The sequence below is a fragment of the Mugil cephalus genome, chromosome 9, assembly GCF_022458985.1.
Source record: "Mugil cephalus isolate CIBA_MC_2020 chromosome 9, CIBA_Mcephalus_1.1, whole genome shotgun sequence".
Classification (NCBI taxonomy): Eukaryota; Metazoa; Chordata; class Actinopteri; order Mugiliformes; family Mugilidae; genus Mugil; species Mugil cephalus.
This window is the reverse complement of record NC_061778.1, coordinates 13,140,893-13,161,485: the sequence shown is the minus strand read 5'-3', so window position 1 is coordinate 13,161,485 and position 20,593 is coordinate 13,140,893. Positions and strand designations below refer to the sequence as shown.

The following is a 20,593-nucleotide window of genomic DNA, read 5'->3' as shown; positions in this document are numbered from 1 at the left end:
GGCAGGTTACAGAATGGCACAGCTCTGGATTCCACAGATATGTATGTGTCGCTCCCATCTGTTAAATAGTCAACAGGCCATTTGCTGTAGATAACAAGCACTCAAATGTGTTTTGCTTCCAATCGTGAGGACACTGAAGGTTTCGTTTTATTTCACAGGAGAGTTTATGTTGCTAGAAGAACACCTTCAACTCTAAATCATCCCACTAAACCTGAAATACTCAACTCTCCGGAGAGCTGCTTTTCTCTCTGTGAGACCTGCTTCTCAAATTCTTGTAGATAAATTGTAGTGACAGCAGGGCCAACGGATACTTCGCTTTGTCAGGATCATTTACAAAAAAAAAACAACACGCTGGTGCATCATAATTCAGGATGTTGTTTATCAGAATCCAAGCATGCTCAAGCGCGTAAAATTGATAGAAAAATAAATTGAAATCGAGCGTGTCAAGGGAATATGCATCCATATAATTAAAATGTACATAATGTTATCAGTCTGCCAATTTAAATAAATACTTAGTTTCAGGGCCTGAATCTTTTAGTGTAACTATGAAGTCTTTCTCTGCACAATATTTTCCTGGGTTAGATTTTAACAGGTACTGGTAAGGTGACCAGAAACACGATGACACATATAAAGCCTTTTTCCAATTATTGTAATGCCGCTATAGGATTAGAAGAGGATTGATGGCTCCTTGTTGTCATGATATAACGCTCAGAGACAGCCCAGAGACGCTAACAGACAGCATCTAATATGCTCAGGGTCAGACATGTCATGAGAAAAAAATTGACTGCAGACTGCAAAACTGACACTGCAGACATTCCCTTGCCAAAAATAGAAAGGAAAAAAAATAATAAAAATAACAGAAAACAAAAAAATCTAGTCCAATTATTTAACTCTGCTCTGTTCATCTACAGTAATTTGATGCAGCTAAACTCCGACCCCGTTCATCAGCGTTGGCCTCTAGGGGTTCCGGGAAAAATCCTGTGAACGTGCAGGTCAAAACAGCTCCTGAATCTATGAATTTCATTTCAATTAAATTACACAGGGCTGTGGTGAGTGTGAGTGGCATGAGCTGGGCAGTGCTTCCTTCTGTCTTTTGGGATTGGGGAATGATTGATAATCAATTGTCTTGGCTAGTCACTCGTGCATTTATGGTCCAAGAATTACACGGGTTGCTGTTTAAAATGCCAGCCTGGATTCCGTCAGCTGTGCTTTAAACAGATTTTTAGACAAATAATACCTCCACAAAGGGCTGCAGCTTTAATCAAATGAAAGCTTCAATAAGTCATTTTCACAGCAGTGACTACTCTCATTTCCATTGTTGAGGAATCAGTAGGATACATCACCTGATTCTGACCCCATCTGTTGCTTCACTCATATAATTTCCATATATTCTGTTGCACTTATGCAAAAGTTAAATTACTGGTGAAATTGTACAAAAATGCACATTTATTTTTGAAATAATACAAGAAAATCAGCGTCAAATGAAATATGTATATAATAATATAATATATTTTTATAACTATGTCTTCATTAGCCCAACTCAAAAGGAGGATAATGTTTCAGTTGAATGTTAACATGTTAGTGCTAGCACTTTGCTCATATTGGTTTCACCAAGTTTGATATAGTCAACCTTCCTTTTCCAATAGCTCCACTATTTCCCATTTTTCACACTGCTGGGCGACATTCAGAGCCGTGGAACCGGAAGAGTCCTGCAATGTCCGGTCTGCTCCATTCAGTAGCAGAGCCTTTACAATGGGAACACAGCCATGCAGGGCAGCCAAATGTAACGGCGAAGACTTCTCTGCATTTACAGCGTTGACGTCTGTGTGATGCGCTATCAGGTGGAGGACGCTTTGGAAATTGACGCTGTTACAGGCTAGGTGAAGCGGGGTCCATCCCATGCTGTCTTCGGGGATGTTTGGGTCGGCTTTGGCTTCAAGGAGCTTTGCCACCACTTCCGACTCGCTCTGTTGGCAGGCAAGGTGGAGTGGAGTCCATCCATTGTCACCTCTTGCATTCACAGAACCACCCTCACTGTGCAGGTGGACCACCGTGGCTTCATGTCCCTTTAGGGCAGCCAGGTGCATGGGAGTCCAGCCTTGGAGGGTCCTAGAGTCTGGTCGGGCTGCGTTTGACAGCAGCTGCCTGCATATACCCGTGTGACCCTTGAGAGCAGCCAGATGAAGTGGAGTGTATCCTCTGCTGTCTGCGCTGTCACCATTCGCCCCACTCTTCACCAGCTGTCTGACTACTCGGTTATAGCCTTGCTCAGCTGATAAGTGAAGAGCAGTGGAGTGAGAAAAGTCGGTCGCATTGGGATCTGCTCCTTGAGAGAGGAGGAGCTTGGCAATGTTCAGATGCCCGTAGGCGCAGGCGAGGTGGAGTGAGGTTCTTCCTTGTGCCTCCTCCTTTTCTACGATAGCTTCCTGCGACAGCCGTGAAAGCAGCAGGCGGACCACTGCTTCATGGCCATTCTGGCAGGCCAAATGGAGGGGCATCCAGCCGGCTTTTTCCCGGGCATCTGCCACCGCTCCTTTGTCCAACAGGAGACGGATTGTCTTGTCATCGCCATTCTGAGCAGCGAAATGAAGCGCCGTCCAGTGGTCCTCATCTCCCTGGGTGGCATCAGCACCATATTCCAGCAACAAAGAGACGGTGTCATGAAGCCTGATGAGAAGACATTTCATTACTGGAGTACCACACATATTTTCACACAACAATATTGATGTAACTCTCATACGTGTGCAGCAGAATATACAGCCAGGAGACATTTAGGCCATAGATATTTTATTTTTAACCACATTTTCACGTAGACTGCATCATGAACATATTACTTTGTCTATTTGAGTATGAATTAGATCTCACAGACCAATACGGACACCCAAAACTGTGTAAAATGGCCTGTGATTGGTGGAAAAATACAGTCCGATTTTTGCAAAGCCTGTAAATACGGCCATTAGGAGGCACAGAAGTCAATAGTTCTTTCATAACACTTGAATTATGAATATGCTAAGAGGCCATTATCAAATTTGGACAAAATAACACCAAAAATAAATTACACACCCTGCCTTTAATTTGTGACAGCTTCTGTCATCCCTCTGATGACTGTTGGACAAAACGACATTTTCCACAGTACTCAGTCTTGAAGGTGTAAAGCTCTCTCATCAAATTCTGAAAAACGTGCACAACTGAGGTCCCGAATGGATGTCATATTCGCATAGTCAGAACTAAGTAAATCAAGGAACTAATAGGTAATTTAGACTTCTGCATCAATACCGTGGCTACAGCGACGTCAATAAAGATGGAACACGTCAAGGAAAGATACAGACGTTTCTATGACTTTGTCTACTTTGTCTTCGGCAAATGTTTGAGTCATCATTGTTGAAAGCGAAGAACTTGGGTGGCATTTTGACAGAGCGAGCCAGACTGATGAGCGCACAAGTATGAATGGATGAGTTATCTTGTCTATGTCACACAGTATCCTAAAGGTACTTAAGCATAACAGGAAGAAACAGAAAACTAGAAAAAAAGCCTGTGACTTGTAAAACAGTTTTTTAAATACCTCTATACAAACCTGTGTAGAACAGCAACAATAAGAGGAGTGTAACCTCTCACAGTTGCACAGTTGACTTCAGCGCCCAGGCTCAGGACATGCTCGACACTCTCTGTATCACCACTGGCCACTGCGTAGTGAAGGAGCCTCCTTTGTTCTGAAAACTCTTTGTGCACATGCTCCTTTTTCACAGACTGCCTGAAACTACTGAAGTCCTTATTGGTCAGAAGAGAGAGAATGTCGTCCTTTCCGTGTTGGCCATCTATGAAAAGAAAAGGCTGTTATATGAGATAGAGTCGCAGAAATGCTGAAAACAGTGTCTGCACATGAACCTTTATTTTTATGAATTTTGCTTGATGAAAGTCATCTGATTGTTTACAGCTATGTGCCTGAATGAATGCACAATAGCAGGGTGATGTATTCGCAAGGCCGTCGTGCTCAATCAACACCAGCCATAGGTGAGAAATGTTTGCCTTGCTTTTTAGTGTTTGAGCACACTGTGTGTCCACATGGATTTAAATGCACAAAGAAGCTGTACTATAAAAGGACAAATGGAAAAAGAATTATGAATCATCTCTAGTCAATGCCCTAATCAGCCTTCCAGAGGAAAATGAAAGGCGCTGCATGAATGTGTCTCTTACTCTTTCTTCCGCTGATAGCTGACTCTACTTTTCAGTCCAAGATGTAATTTTAAAAATGTTAGAGCAATGTAAATAGCACTTTTTAAATGTCAGCCCTCCAGGCACTGAACATGATTTTCCTTTTTCTATTATGTTCTTACCTGAAGGCAAGACAGACATCTCAGGCAGAGTGATCTAAAGGGGACAAAAAGACAAAATACAACAAAAGTCACTGGTTTTTACATCAATCATAAGTGGTTAATAGGCAACTGTATTAATCAGTAGGTGAGCACAAGCGTTCAAAGCCCCTTTTAAATGTTGCGTACAGTTCACTTCAGTTGTTTATTCTCAATTTAACTCCTGAGGATGAATACACACAGCGCCCTATTTGCACGGAATATTGGAAAGTGTGGGAGTACTTTTCTCTTTTTGGCCACCTTGTCTGCTGGAACTGGCATGAACATTTTCACAGACACTCACATAAGAGGCTGAAGAGAGGACAATATTTCTTTTTCCACTGAAGGATCTCAGGGCTTGTGTAACATAGCAGGAAGAACAGAAACGGACCTGTAATCTGTTCCCTAATCAGCCTTTTCAACCGTTGTGTTTCGTTGGCAGTGTTGGATCCACCAGATGATACAACAGATTTGCAACCGGTTTGACAATGTCAATTATTAGACACGAAATAACAAGCATGCAGGACAATAGGGCGGCCACCCACCGTAGAAAGAGAGGAATTTTGTCCACATATACTGTATATATATTCACACTCTACACGGGCTCTGTGATGGCTTGCTCTAACATGCTTTTGATATGTGACATCGGTATTGATCCTAGGTTCTATGTAGCACATGACAAACGCATATGAGTGCTGTACCTAACAAAATCTGTGATGGGGCACATATAAGGAGTCCCTAGCGTGTGAAAATAACAAAACAGGCCAAATATTAGAAACCTGTGAGCCTCATTAATCCTTGTATAACCTGTTTCTTTTCTAGTTATCTGCAGGGCAGCCAGGTAGTTAGCGATCTGGCCATTTCTGCCAAACAAGTCAGGACCCGAAGAAAAGGTGACTAATGTTTCACCGTATGTGCTACAGTGAGTTGCTCTTTCTTCTTCTAAAAAGGCTCTGAAATACAAATCCTGCCATCAGAACGTGCAGGAAGGCGCAGGCCGCTTTAAAACACATTTTGAGTTCCTGCCAACAGTAGCCAATTGTTGATTGCCCATATTTTTCTCTAGCATCACCATGAGCAAGTTAGCATGCTGATGATGGTCACCTGTTCCTCTTCCTTATGGTTCAATTGCCCTAAGTCAGGGGTGTCCACCTCATTTTAGTTCAGGGACCACATACAGCCCAATTTGATCTCAATCGGGCCAGACTAGTAAGATAACAACATAATAACCTATTAGTAAGTAATTTGTTTTAGTGCAAAGAAGAACAAGTAAATTAGGAGAATGTTTACATATAATAAACTATCCTTCTAAAAATGAATGATATTTTTCTTAAGCAAAATAAGTGCAATTTGGGAACATTGCCGTCTGCTGTTTAGTCTCGGGTCTCAGTGTTGTGTTATGTCTACTTCTCTTACAAAAACAGTCGACAAATTAGGGATAGCAGTTATTTTCATTGAAAGTTTGCAGTCTTATATTTAATTTTTGCTCTTTGCAACCTCAGGCTGCGGGCCACAGGTCGTATGTTTGACGCCTGTTCTCCAAGTCATTAAAAATGGAGTAGATACAGTGGATAGAGGAGGAGAGGTGTATCGAGCAGAACTAACTTTTTGTTTCTGCGGATCCATCCGAGGTTCTGATTTCTGCCCCTCATCAATGTTCTTGTGAATCTGGACTGACCCGGGGATCTTCAGGACTTCACTCAGAGGTTCTGTTTTCTTCACAGTGTCTGCAAACAAAATAGCAGTCAAGCACTGTTTTTGAGTTTGACAATTCAAACTAATGATACTCCAGAAACACTCGATGGGATCTTCTGACTATTGCACCACTACAGAGAAAACAAGGCTTGTGAATGGATTACAGCCAAATTCTTTCATAGATATGGTAATAATAGCTTCTTTAAACTTCACATATTTCTGTGGCTGGTGTTTATGAATAAAAATGACACTCATCAAGATATAAGTGTTTTCTTAAACAGGGGTGACCCACCTTGTGTAAATGATTAATGCTCATTTGAATGTATGTATTTTACTCAGGGGATGCATGCAAGATTGTGTTCCCAGGGCGTATCATTGAAGGGGATAACGTGTTTTACATATGTTAGAGAATAGTGATTTTGTTTTTGTTAAATGAGATGCAACGTTCACCTTAGTTAGACCTTAGCATGGAGGGAAAAATAATTTCTTGCATCATTTGACTGTCAGATATGGATGATGAAATCACGTGTTCCTTGTCTATGAAATGCCTCTTTTGTGATATGTTTTGCTGCCACTGTACATCTTCACAGAAGAACATCTGGTCTTTGAACAAGTAACCCCCAAAATCCTGGCATCATATTTTTGGTTCAAGTCACTCAAGAACTTTTTGAAATCTAAATGTTATTGACATCTCAAATAACCTCTGCTGTCTCCTTTGAAAGCATAATTATTACTTTTTTCCCACCTGAGAACGGTGGCCTCTTCTCGGGATCCCGGTCCCAGCACTGCTTCATGAGACTGATCATTTGCTCGCACTCAACGGGCTTCTTTTCAGGAAACGCCTTCATGCTGGGTCTCTTGCCATGTGACACTTTTAAGAGCACCGTGGTCACGTTGTACCCTGTGTCCACAAAACAAATGTCAGACACAAGGTTTAACTGTAGACCGCATGCAGGGAGCAATCAGTGTGTCAGTATTTGTTTCAAAATATTTGTGGGGCAACGGGCCAAATTACCTTCCACATTCAGTTTATGAGAATATTCACAAAGGCCGTGTTGGATAGCTTCTGTCATTATCCCTAATTTCCTGTCTTTGATTTGTATAACTCTCATGTAAAGACAACTAGTCATTAATTTTGTGATGTTAAATAAAATAACTGTGTAATTTCAGTCAAAACCAGTTAACCAACGATTCATTGATATCAAGGGTAGCATTAGCTGAAAACTATGTCTGCCATCCATCACTTTGAACGATGTCTTATTTAGACTCATATATTTGTCCTCAGCATGTTAACGCATGTTGAATAAAAAAAAAAAGTACCCATAGCAAGATTAGGTCACCAGAAGTAACAGTTGACTGTTACATGACTCCTTGCTTAAGTAACACCTTAAAATCCATTTGATATGAAGATGTGATGCATTTCAAAGGAAGTAATTCCTACCTGCGTACGGCTTCTGCTGTGTCAGAATCTCCCATATCACTACTCCGAAGCTGCAGATCAAAGCAGAAAGAGACACTTCGGTGCCAATATTCTCACATTTGGATGCAGTGTATTCGGTGAATGTCCGTCTCTTACATGAAAGGCATTGAGAAATTTTTTTTTTCCTTTTTTTTTCTTAAAAAAAGGATAATTGTTACAGACCTGAGTCAAGCCTACAGACTATTCCCCTGTGACTGGGGAAAGATTAGAAAATATATACAGCAGAGAGCAAGGCTATACTATGTGAATGGTGGACTGTGCAGTGAATCAGAAAAGGCTGCAATTTCAATGGTGCAATTTTGAAAAATGCCCTTGGGAAGTGACCTGTAAACATCAAAGGTAGTTCCTGGAGGATCAGGGCACTGAGTGAAGGTCTCCGGAGGAATGTAACTTATGTTCCCTCTTGCTGTCAGATGCTCCATGAAAGACGTCTTGCTCATGCCCTCCTCCCAGTGGATTATACAAAAATCTGAAATCTTAGGGAGGAAAAGGAAGGATAGTATCATTTCAGTGTTTCCCAGAAATGGGAGAAAATGCAAAAGAGATCACTGACCTTGACATGGAGATGGTTGTCCACGAGGATATTGGACGTCTTCAGGTTAAGGTGGAGCAGTGGAGGTTTCATGCTGTGCAGGAAATTCATTCCCATTGAGACCTCGTGAATCATCTGGAACTTCTTTGGCCACATCAGATTGTGACTGGCGAGAAGACTGTTCAAGGATCCATTACTCATGTAGTCCATCACGATAGCAGTTGCTTCACTGCACATTCCGTAAATGGGCATTATGTGCTTGAATTTCAATTTGGCTATAGTGGATGCCTCTTCTATTATTCTCCTGTGATAGAAAAAAAAAGCTTTGGGTAATACATATTGGGATTTTGAACTTTGACTACTGGAAGCAATCATGTTACAAAAGCAGACCTGCAAACAATCACAGTGAAAGATTGTTCAATATAAGTCTAAAGGCAGTATGCCAAATATTTTCAAGCAGTGATTGCATCTGACAACTGTGCAGAGTTGTTCGCTAGATTGTTAACTCCCACCTGTAAAAGTCGTCCCCAGACAAGGTTGCGTCAAAACTTTTAAGGGCACATTTTTGCTGGCAGAGTTTGATTTTGACCTGGTACACTTGACCCCATCTGCATTCTGCCACCTTAATCCAGTCTACCTCAAACTCATCCTTCTTGAAGTCCCTAAACTTCCCAGGGGCTCCACCAAGGTAATCCATGAGTACAGAGATCTTCTCCCGCACAAAGCCCTCGCGACACCTTCACTTTCTCTAATCCTGCACACAAACAAGGTTTATCCTCCAGATCAACATCGATCAGCCGCACCGCGGGAGCCTGTGTTTCACGCGGGGAGAGGGAAAGTCGGCACAAAGTGAAATCAGTGTCAGCCGGCTGAGTGAAGGGTGCTGCTTATGGAGTCACACACACACACTAAGCTACATTCTGGGTCTGTGGGAGGAGCTGAGACACAGAACTTGTTTGCTTTGAAATGTTGCAAAGCCGGTTTTGACTGTGTGACTGTAAGTTTCTGTCTTACAAATACCGAAACGTTTTTTGTTTTTTTTTCTTTCCACTTGAATGCCATCCATCTGGGAGGAACTGTTCTTCTTGAAAAAATTTAGTGTCAGTCATGGCGGGTTATATGACACATGTGGCCATGGTTTCTGGGAATACAATAAGTACTGAGCTACCCAGTGGACCGCCAACTTCCATCAAACATCACTTTAACAAGACACTTAACCTCCAACAGCTCCAGTGGACGGCTCAGTAGTCTTCAGTTTGAATATGGCCATTTAGGGAGCACCAGGGGTGGGTGTGGGAATGCGTGTCTGCGCGTGCTTGTACATGTTACATGTCTTGATTAATGGTCTAATACAGTATAAAGCTTTTTAAATTTTAAAGGCCGTTACCACACTCATGACTAAATACGGGTAAACTGTAATTAATTCACACAATGAGGAATCAAGGTAATTTTTAAACTGAACTGCAAATTTAATCCTTTTGGGTGCAACCCTCAAGCCTTCATTATAACCTCCGTCAAAACAGGGATAATTGAGTCTCATTTCTCATAAGCTTGACGCTTAACGTCTGTCCGTTTTTTTTTCTTCTTTTGTCTCTTTAATACACATTGCAGAGAAAACAAAATGAGATTAAAAGCTGTTTTTATCTATGATGAAATATCACCACAGTTTTCTCCGGAGCTGGAAATAATTTAGCTTGCTGCGAGCTGATCAATATTATTAAAGATGAACTGCAAACTTGGCATAACTGCAAGCTGACTTTGAGCATCCTGCCTGACGGCACGAGGCCTGTGATGCATGAACCCTGAAATCATGGATTTCATTTTTCTGCGTCATTAAAGCAGGCCGTTCTTGGAGAGAAAAGATTTAAACTGACTGGCTTATGAGCGGAATTACAGTAATGAGAAGCTCAGTCAAGTAGCCCAGAGAACAAAGATGGCCTCGACTACCTTGACTCTTACTTCCACCTGCTCTTCTGTTTTATCTGCTCCTCATATATATATTTCACCAACACTCAAAACCCCTATATGGCGTATTTTACCTGGGGACATACGGTTATGTTGCACTCTTAAAGAAGGTGGCATGTACATTTATAGACACACGCATACATGAATCGTTCCTTCAGGTCAATTGCACCTGGCAATGGGCAGTCATATAAATATTTGGGCCATCTCCCCTGGGCTTCTGCATTCCTTGCACACAGCACATTTAGATTCAATATGGCCCCCGCCGAGAGCATGACGCAAATTTCCACCACAAAGTCTCAATTGTGTGCAGCCCTCACCGGGCAGCAGTCCATCTCCCATTGTCCCCGTCTTTGTCGAGCTCGTAGGAACTGGAAATATAAATGTGAGTCTTCAGGGTTTCGCAGGAGATCACTACAGGTTAGGATTCTTCTCTTCTCCTTCGCTCTAAGCCGGCTCTTTGTTCAGCCAGTCATTTCTACAACACTGTTAGAAATTTTTATTAATAATTCCACTTCAGTAGGATTTCCTCCTCCCAGCTCCTTTTAAATCTGCTGGCTCTCCCTGCAGGACTGTTCCAGGAAGACGAGGCCTTTATGTCCTGTCATCAGCCCCCATCAGAAAGCCCAAATGGAGAAAGCTAGAAACTCATTATTTTTGGCGCTTTATGTGATTACACATGAATTATTTTTGCAGCACACCAGCACACTTTGGATCATTACGCTGTCAAAAACTTTTTTTTTTATTTTATTTTTTTTTTATCTAAGATATGAGTGGAATAACAAATGTTACTGTAAGAAAACATGAAAGAGCATTCTCAATTCATACGGGGTCAGATCTGTTGGATATTGAACTGCATTTTTCCCCACAAAAAGCCACACTCACAAAAAATCCTCTTATCATTAGAGGTGTCAACTCATTGCAACACAGTATTCCCATATACACACTAACTGTTAGGCTGGCTAGACGTATGCAGGCATGGTAATAGATGAATTTAACATTCAGTGACAGCGATAGTTTCATGCTTCGCTAACTCACACTATTATTTAGGACACACTCATGGATTGATGTCTAAATGAAAAGTAGGCGTTGGTGATTGGATTTCTTCTACCTGAGGGGAGAAGTCTGTCTTCATTGATGGGACCCCCATCTTGCAGCTCAGCCAATCGCATTAGCAGGCTCCACCGCCCTGGGTAAGCTGTCTGGTTAGAGCTAAGGGCTTTTCCACTGCCCCTCATGTCCTCTAATAAATAACAAGCTTAACGCCGGCTTTCTGATACACATTCAGAGCGTAGACAGTGACAAACATAACCGAACAAAATGAAATGGGGGGGGGGGGGGGGGACTAATATGAACAGGTCATGTACTGTGCAAATGCTAGAGTATGTCAGCAGTGTCTTTCAGACTTGAACATTAGTAGGCAAAAGTATGCAATGCTCTTCAGTGACACGGGAACCAATCTTATGCTTCTTATACCACTTGCATATACACTGAATTCCAAACATATGTGTAAAAGATATGGTGAATTATAGGCACCAGAAGTGCAGTGTGGGATTTACTTGTGATTAAAGACAACATTGTAATATGATAATATATTTTTCTTATGTGCACTGGCCCAAAAAAATGAGCGCTTACAAATCTTTGAAATGTAAAGCACCTGATTGGACTATGGGGTAAAAGTAAATTTATTATTTCAACAGACATGAGGGAAAATATCGACTCCCACTGGCCCAATGAGAACAAATATGTTGTGAATATAAGTAAGTGCTCTAACTATTCATTTACTGTGGGAATTACTGCTGATGCAATGTATTTTGTTGAAATAGCACACCATGCTTAGCTGAATAGTGAATAGCAATCTGCCTAAAGGTAGTTAAAGCTGCTCTTTAACTCCAGGCATTAGGTAAGGTGAGCTCAGTTTGACAGTTGCTGCCGGGCTCCGCTTCATTCCTTGAGCTAAGAAGGCCACAGTGTGTTCAGCTGCCTCACTCAAATATGGGGAGATAAGGCAGCCATCACGGAAATGCGGGATAAAGGTACACAAATTCAGAAAGCTGGTCACCCCTGTAGGGCATTCATAGTGTAGCAAGTGTTTGTGAACACCAAAGGAGGTGAAAGTCGTGCACTGAATGGAGAAGAGGACTTAACAGACCCATATGCAGGATTTAGTGACATCTAACAGACTGCAACCGAGTATCCTCCCCCACCCCATTGATTCTGAGCGTACTGCAGAAGCTGCAGTGGCTGCCACTGTGTGTGCTTTGCCTTTTAAGGACGACTCTAGCAAGATGGCGGCAAGACATGGTGGTCTCCATCGAAGAGGACCCCCTTCCATTATAGATGTGAAGTTCTTTCTTTCAGAGTTCTTTTTATTGATTTTTAATGGTGCATACATAAACACATATATAACTAGGACCTAACCAATAAATGTGGAACAACGTTGCATCCGCCAGTTTACACCTGCACTCGGTGTACCACTTTAAAATGAATCAATGCACGTCGAGCACATACTGATGATGAGTGCATTATGACCACCTTTCCAATACTGTGCAGGTTTCCCTTGTGCCAAAACAGCCGTGACTCATCAGAGTGAATTTGGAGGCCAGGTCAACACCTTGAGCTCTTCATGGTTTTTCCTAAACTGTTTTTGTGTGTTTGTGTGTCTGTGTCAGGCTGCATCCTGCTGGGGATGTCTGCTGCCATCAAGGAGTGGCATTGCTATGGGGCGGTGGGCGGTACTTGTAGCATCCACATGAATGTCAGGTCAACATTGAATTGTCAATTGATGGTCAATGTTATTTACTTCTCCTGTCAGTGGTTTTAATGTTGTGGCCAATCGGTGTATTTCTTAATTCGATCTCTGCTTCCCGTAAGTTTTACACACTGGGCCTTCAGAACCTTATTTGACCATTTTGACTCTTTAATATCTATTTCAGTGAATCCAGTTTTCATGTTATAAACTGTTTATTATTTAATAGCTGTCTCTGAATTTGTTGTCTTTTTTCCCAGACTCTCGTGAGTTTTTGTCAAAACCCCCAGCATTCAACTTGTTTACAACCTTTATTGGGAATGTGTTAAGCTCTCTGTGTACCCACACATAGTGAGTGCAGAAAAAATGCCTGCTGTGTTTCAAGTAAGTAATTAATAGTTTTGATAGAAATCATTACTTCACTTATACAGTACAATTAAAAATGAACGATGCAACACGATGCGAGAGGGAATGCTAAAAAAAGGGCTGCTATTTCCATCGCGTGTTATTTTATTGTAATTAAAAACACACTCAAACATGATTTCATTTTGACAGACAAATAAAAGACTTTCTATGAAGAAGAACTGCTACTTGAGGTGAATATTTATTCCATTATTAAATGGTGCGTAATAATAATCTCCTGATCGTATTTAGACATGCTGATCACTGCAGGGTCGTTGCATGTTCTCTTACAATTGCATACAAGCTCCTCATGACATTTTCCCAAAACAGTCCATCACAGTCGCTCGATATAGGTGCCAAGCCACGAATGCATACATATATTTTTATCAAACTGTTATTAACACGCTATCGGTCTCAGACTAGGATGCGAAGCATATTGATTTCCTGGCACTGAAGAAAAATAAAGGGATCAGGGGAGCTTTTCTATTTGGAGATGTGTTGATTCTCAGTGAATGATAATAGACTGCTCACTGTTAAGTGTGAAATTCGACAGCAACAGCTGTGTCACCTATGAGTGGAGGTGTGAATTGGATCGCTCCTCATTGTCTAGTCTGGCCTATACCCGCTGATACGACCGCTTCTGCTCTACGGCTAATATGATTGACCGCTCCACTGTCTGTTGACTAATGTAATTGTCTGCAGCTATTTTGATGAGGACTTGATCAGTGTAATTGGCAGTGGTTCCCCCTTGGTCACGGGAGGATCAAGTCTCCCCCAGGGCGTAGACAGCGACAGCAGGCTATTGGTGGAGCCGCCGAGTGGAGCAGCCAGACCGCCCGACCACGGTAGGCCAGCCACACGAGCAGCAGCATCACTGTGACGAGAGAGAAGCCGACCACCAGGCTGACGACGACCAGGACCAAGTCCAGCTCTGACGGGTCTGAAAATCACACAGAGAAATGAATGAGTGAGGCTCCTCGTTGATTCACGGTCCTCATGGAAGAAGAAAAGAGAGCGAAAGGAAACCCCCAGAAGACCACCCTTTTTGCATATTATTGCATACTATGAAGGCCTTACAGTGCATCACAAATACTCCACTTGAATATGAACACTTGACTATGCCTTGTGCCTCCCAGATGCCATCTCAGGATTTTCTCCACGTAAAAACAAAAAACAAAAAGTACCTTTGAAGATGTCTTTTATAGTGTAGATCGGCCTTTTCATGATAAACCCATGAAGAGCTATGCATTTGCACACAGAGAGGCAGCAAACAATATGGCTCTTTTCTTCACACACTATTGATAAATGACATGGTCATCTCTCATTTCCTGCCCCACAGCATCTCCCGTGCATGCTCTGTTATCTCAGATTGATCGTTTTTGTTTAAGGCCCAGTTAATAATTACCTATCTCCTCCGGGAAGGTAGAATTCTTCACTTGTTTCAACAATGGACCAAAGGATATGCGATGTCCGAGATTGGTGACAATAGTCTCTGGACCCCCTAAGGGAAATGCACTCCTGTGATGAAGGCACTGCTGTAAAAAGGAAATATGTAACATGTGAGTATTTAAAAAAAAAGAAAAGAAAAGTGGAGAGCAGGTAATTAACATTTTAGAAGAGGGATGGCTCTACTGCACTTATCATCAGAGATAGTAGAGACAATGCGCAGGCATAGTACTTGAAATAATACATGTCTTTGATACATCCTCTACAATATGTTTTCCTTTGTGGTACTCATCAACTTGGATGAAAATGCAGGGGCAGAAAAATCGGTTTCAAACAGGGAGCAGGAAATAGGATGAGATGAAGTGCGAAGAATGACACACAAATAAAAGACGTCTACTCACATTGTCTGAGCAGCGCGTTTTAAGGATCAGTAAACCAGCGCAAGCAACGTCTAATGAATTTTAACTGACCACTGCCGGGAGCAGGGAATAAAAAGAAAAAAAAAAGAAAAGAAAAAGAAAAATGCTGGTCATAGCAAACCCAGAAACACATCCGCCATGAGAAACGTAGAAGTGCTCTTCAAAGGCAGACATCAAAATGAGTCTCCAGGGTTTATTCTCTCTTTCACCCCCGCCCTCTAACACGCACATGTCAGATGATTCACTTCTTCCCCATTAAATCAGAGACTTCATTCCCAAAACAGCAGGATGGAGCGGTTGGAGTGTTGCAGAGGACGCTGATGCACCAACACCAAGTGTTGTTCTGCAACTTTGCAAAAACCTTGCCTGACCTACCGGGTCCGTCATAGCATGACAGATGTTTTGGGCTCTGTCTTTGCCTGTCAGATCCAGTCTTACCCCTCATTCTTTTCACTTTTACGAAACGGTTCCTACGGCAGCGCGTATTTTAATCATACATCGGCCTATTTTTCACCTCCTTGTTCTTTCCTTCATATTCAGCCATATGTTAATACAGACAGGCAGACAGATTCCTCATCTGTCTGCAGGTTTTGACAGTGTCTCACATCGTGTAACTAAATTTAAATCAGCCTCAGCCTTTTTTTTTTTTATCACGTCACGTTCATTGCACTGTTCACCCTCTGCAATCTTACCCTTTCACAGTCAGAGTGGTTCCTGGGGCATATGCTGAGATCACAGTGTAGGTACACTACTGAGTAATTAATCATTTGGAAGAGACTGATGGTGAAGCTGGCGCTGGTTGACAAGGAACTGGGCAGCAGAGTGATCCCCGCTGGCTCTGCTGCTAACCTGAGGCAAAAACACAGTATAACTTCAGCAGAGTCATTTACCTTGAATGGAATAGTGAAATGTTTAAGGAAACATTGAACAGAAAATATCCTAAAGGTGGCAGAGCTGTCAAAAGCCAATAACCATCATGCAGAAAAATAAACCATTTGCTATTAATCATTGCTATCGGACTGAGTTGACCATTTAAGGAAAAATAAATAATGTTTGGTCATATTTAGCTTTGTGATTCTTTTAGACTGGTGTTGTTACTCGATCATGCTCGTAATGCTACATTTGAATAGATAACCTATTAACATCATAGGTGTGTAATTAAACTAGAGGTATGCTCATTGCTGGCTGGTTTACTCTGCATCCTGAGGAGCTATTTCTTATGCTTTCAGCTTGATGTTAAACAGTTTTTCCTTTAAACCCACAGAAAAAAAAGATCCATTTTTAAAAAATGCACATGTAAACACTATTTTTATTTTTAAGTGTTGCGTTCAGATACACAACCAAAGTCAACAGCCAGCCTACTCACATTTTGACATATGTTAGAGGTTGGGCATTTAAACTGCTGCTCCTCTGAGGGTGCAGGGGTACGCTGAATTTCCATCTACCTGACTGATCCTGGCTCAGAGAGATAACAGCATTAACCTACAGCGGTCCTCTGTTTACCAAGTATATCAGCACTTAAAAAAAAAATGTACCTGCGTGAATGGATACGAATTAAAGTAAAAACTACTTTCGCTGGCAAACACAAGAAGCGGCAGACGAGTGGAGTTGTTTATTTTGGCACAGCAGTCGCCCACAAATTGAATTTGATGTCCAATTAATCCGAAATAGAACAACAACAATGAAAGACGGAGTTTACTTCTTCCATAATGCAGTCCACATGGATGCACATAAATCAGGTAATGTAGTGTATATTTCCCACTGTGTTTGCTGACTCTGATTGACTACATTACATTTATACAGCACGGGAAACTAGGTCCTGAGCAAGTAATTTTTTTTTAATAAAATTTGTACATTCATGTGCTTTTTTCACCTTGAACTGCAAACACAGCCAAATGTGCCCTACTTAACATAAAAATCTTTCCAGTCATCTTATCTCAGACTTTCCTGTGTACCTGGAGAAGAGGCAGCAGGTGGAGTTGGAAAGGTCAGCCTGAGTATTTGGGGACAGGCAACATGAGGTGACCTCAAGGTTTATCAGACTGTTGTTTGTCTTCAGGTTGATAACCACTCTGAGGGTCCCCAGGGCAGGCACAGCATCACCGGGCTCCACACCTCCACCCATGCTTAGGCTCATCTCTGCAGTGTAGTTCCCGCTGCCGCAAAGGTCGTCCGAGACTTGTGTTACACTGGCAACAGATTAATATTTTTATTTTGCAATGTGCAAAAGTAAGGATTACAACAGAAATACTACGCAATGATTGAAATATAAGATCACATGCTGTACGTCCCTACAGAGCGATAGCAAGGTTTTTAGATTTGCTTCTTATCTCCCACAGAGTCCAGGGAGTTTCCATAAATTTTGCCACGCTATGAAAACCAGCTTTATTGAAATTTGCATGTAAGACCTAATCAATCACAGTCAAGGCTTTCAGGGCTTGAATCTTTTATCAGTGACAAGCAGCAGATACTATTTTGAAAACTCTTCTCCAAATCACATTTTTTATTTTTTTTAGTCAAGAATGCTAACAACTAATGCTACCTACCTAAAAGCAACCTGTTACCTGAATACAAATCTAGAGCAACTGTTAGCTCTGTGCAAATGTTAGCTAATGCTTATATGATTAAGCTTGCTGTTATTTGCTAATTAGCTTGCTACACCGTACACTTATATGTAATGAAGACATTGTCCCATTACATTATTTGTGAAAGTTTATCATAATTGGCATGCAAATTATTACGCATGTTTGTATTTTTTTTTTTTCTATTTTTTTTCGAGCAAAGATGAGATGGACGGAAAACTCAAACACTGGTGAGACATTTCCCAATTCACATTAATTTCTTTACACCTGTGAGTGAATATTGTTTTTCCTTCAGTCCTAATCCTCCGACACGAGGCCACAATGCCCCAGTGCCCCCAGTTATTGGATTTATGATTGCCCGATAGCATCTGCTGGAAACATTTTCAGGACCGTACTGCCCATGACTCTATTACCATGTGACAATATTAATCTAGGGTAAGAAATGACACCGATGGCTTTGATGGGGTATCAACGTCAAAGCTTATCTCTTGCAAAATCGCTAGAATGATTTCTTAGGTTGTTCATGCACAATTAATAGATAAGCTAAAATAATTGAATTGAAAAAATAGCATTACCCAGAGAGATACTGATGAGGTGAGGTCCTCCTCGCGTGCTCCAGCCTTGGCTGCTCAGGCTGTGGCAGTAACAGGCTGTGCCCAGACTCCAGAGCTGCCATCTCTCCCTTTGCCACAGCACGTACTGACCTGCTGGCATTTTGTGCTTCAAATATCTCATCTTCGCCAACTCCTCTGCCTAATTGTGTTTTTGTGTTTCTTTCAGTGTGCAGCGTGTGCTTAGTAGTCTTTACTGTGGACAGCACGGTTTCTTCAGGTTCAGGTAAAGTGACCCCGGTCGCGATAGCCTCCTGAGCTTCTGAGGGCTCTCTGTGAAAGGGTCCTTGTGTTGTTTTCTGTACAAACTGAGCCTGTTCAGGTGTCCAGTGTCCCTCCAAATGAAATGTTTTATCCGTCATAGTCTTAACCTTTTTTGACATCGTCCCGTCAGCGCTGGCATGGTCATTATCAGATTTACCGGTGACAGGTGAAAGCGCGGCATATTCCAGGTCGGTGGCAGGTGGTGGAGTGATTCCCGGTACAGGACAGTCAGAGCTACAGCTGCTATTTTCTGTTCCACTGTTTGCCTTCTGCGTTTTATATATTTTGTCAGTAGGATAATCAGCTCCTTTTGTTGTTTTACTAGTCTCACCTTTCTTAGCACAACCAGATGCCCTACAACTGGTTTTATTATTAGTCTGCGTGGGCACAATCACTGTAGGTGGTACATGATCAGTCATGGCTCCGTGTATCGCCTTCCTGACTGAGGTCTTATGAGGTAATGTAGTCTTTGTCCACTGTTCTAACATACTTTTCGGATGTCTGCCTTCCACGAGTCTCTTTGTTGTCGGAGCTGTGCTGTGGTCTTGAAATTGTGCATATTCCACTCTTTTGAGCATGCTAGATGTTGTGTGATGTGCCCGCTCGGCTCCGTGGGCAGTCTTCAACAAACCTGCTTGGATGACCTGCTCTCGGTCATTAATAGGACGTGTTATTGCAGCCATATCAGACGGAGCATGCTGTCTTTGTTCAATAGCCTGTAAAGAAATTTCATATCCAGGCTCACTCTGTGCCTCCGTTGTGTTTTTTCTTCTCGCAGCAGGGGAGAGTTTGCCGGTAGTGGTAGTTACGGCGGGCTCTCTCACTGTCAAAGCCTCAATATGACTATTTGACTGCACCATATGCTCTGCGTGTGCAGCCTGAGATGACTCTTGAGTAACAACTGGCACGCTCTGTGTAGTGGTCCGCGGTGATTCATGAGCTTCTGTGGACTCGGTGAGACGGCCATTGTTAGCAGTTGGTGGCAGAGACACAAAGTCATTCGTTTTAGTAGACGCTATCTGAAAATGAGAAGCATTCAATTTCCAGTCGGCAATCTGCTGTGTGGGTTTACCGAAGGCCGCGAGATCGCTTTGGAAATTAATGTGTGGAGTAGGGAGACCATTGTCACTCACGCTGCCTGGTGGCGTGGCGCGGCTGTTTTGTTTTTCGGTGTTTGTTGCTGCATGATGCTTCATGTCAAAAATAGCATAGCCTGTCACATCATTAGGCTGTATTTTAAAGATTTCAGGCAGGCTCTCTGAGTCAACAAAGACAGCAGTGGCAGTTTGATTGTTCGTTTCAAGCGCAAGTGTTTCAAAATCCCTCATGATATGCACAAAATCCTCATTTACGGGCGGCTCAGTCTTGATAGGCGTAGCACTTTCTAACTGGGACAGATGATTATTCTTCAGGGTCGTTGCCTCTGCGTTGTTTGCTTCATCATTTCCATCCTCACCAATCTGTTCATTTTCGTTGCTGCTTTTTCCCACTACTTCGTCAGTGTGCATTAAAGACAAAGAGTTGAACCCATCAGTGTTGTTAGCCTGGTGTTTACTCACCATAGTCATATCTGATATAAAAGTGGGACTGCTGTTTTCATTTCTCTTCCCTACCATTTTTTCTGTGTCTGCATTGGAATGTTTCACATTCGAGGACACGGTTCCTCTCACACTGTCACTCTCCTCAGTTAGATTCGCCTCATCAGCAGTTCCTAACAAGCCCTCAGCATGGTCACTTGCACTATTTGCATATCTAGCGTCAGCGTTGGCCCTCGATATTTCCTTTTCCGACGCCGATCTGGTTAGGCCTGTCGTGCTGTAGGTGCCAGGTAAGCCGTCACCTTCAAAAGTGCCGGGATTTAGCAGTGGTGACATGCTGCTGCTGAGCGGAAATTGATTGTTGTCCGCTTTAGGGCTCATTGACGCCATTAGGATTTGTGCAGATCTCTGCTCGTTATCGTCAACAGGAGCATTCAGAGCATCTGGACGGGCTGTCGTCTGCTCTGACAGCTTAAACGAGCACGGCTTGCCTGAAGTGGTGTCAAAAGAGGAGGACGAAGGTATCTGAGGGGCAGCCTGCCCTTGGTGTAGCTGCAGCAGGCC

The 20,593-nt window shown here is 42.3% G+C and overlaps 2 protein-coding genes across 2 annotated transcripts; both read right to left on the bottom strand.

The window, feature by feature from the left end:
• Positions 1-355: 355 nt before the first annotated feature.
• ankk1 (ankyrin repeat and kinase domain containing 1) lies at positions 356-8,953 on the bottom strand. Its single transcript, XM_047593279.1, has 9 exons — positions 8,569-8,953; positions 8,078-8,360; positions 7,849-8,000; positions 7,486-7,535; positions 6,790-6,945; positions 5,955-6,076; positions 4,335-4,368; positions 3,575-3,815; positions 356-2,667 (listed from the first exon to the last, which is right to left on the bottom strand). Exons 1-9 carry the CDS (start codon positions 8,751-8,753, stop codon positions 1,626-1,628), a joined length of 2,265 nt encoding a protein of 754 aa, XP_047449235.1. The 5' UTR covers positions 8,754-8,953; the 3' UTR covers positions 356-1,625.
• Positions 8,954-13,258: 4,305 nt separating this feature from the next.
• LOC125013819 (uromodulin-like 1) lies at positions 13,259-19,055 on the bottom strand. The gene is made up of 5 exons (XM_047594720.1): positions 18,192-19,055; positions 16,990-17,223; positions 15,727-15,883; positions 14,575-14,704; positions 13,259-14,109 (listed from the first exon to the last, which is right to left on the bottom strand). The coding sequence occupies exons 1-5, from the start codon at positions 18,977-18,979 to the stop codon at positions 13,922-13,924; spliced, it is 1,497 nt and encodes a 498-aa protein (XP_047450676.1). The 5' UTR covers positions 18,980-19,055; the 3' UTR covers positions 13,259-13,921.
• Between the last annotated feature and the right edge of the window lie 1,538 nt (positions 19,056-20,593).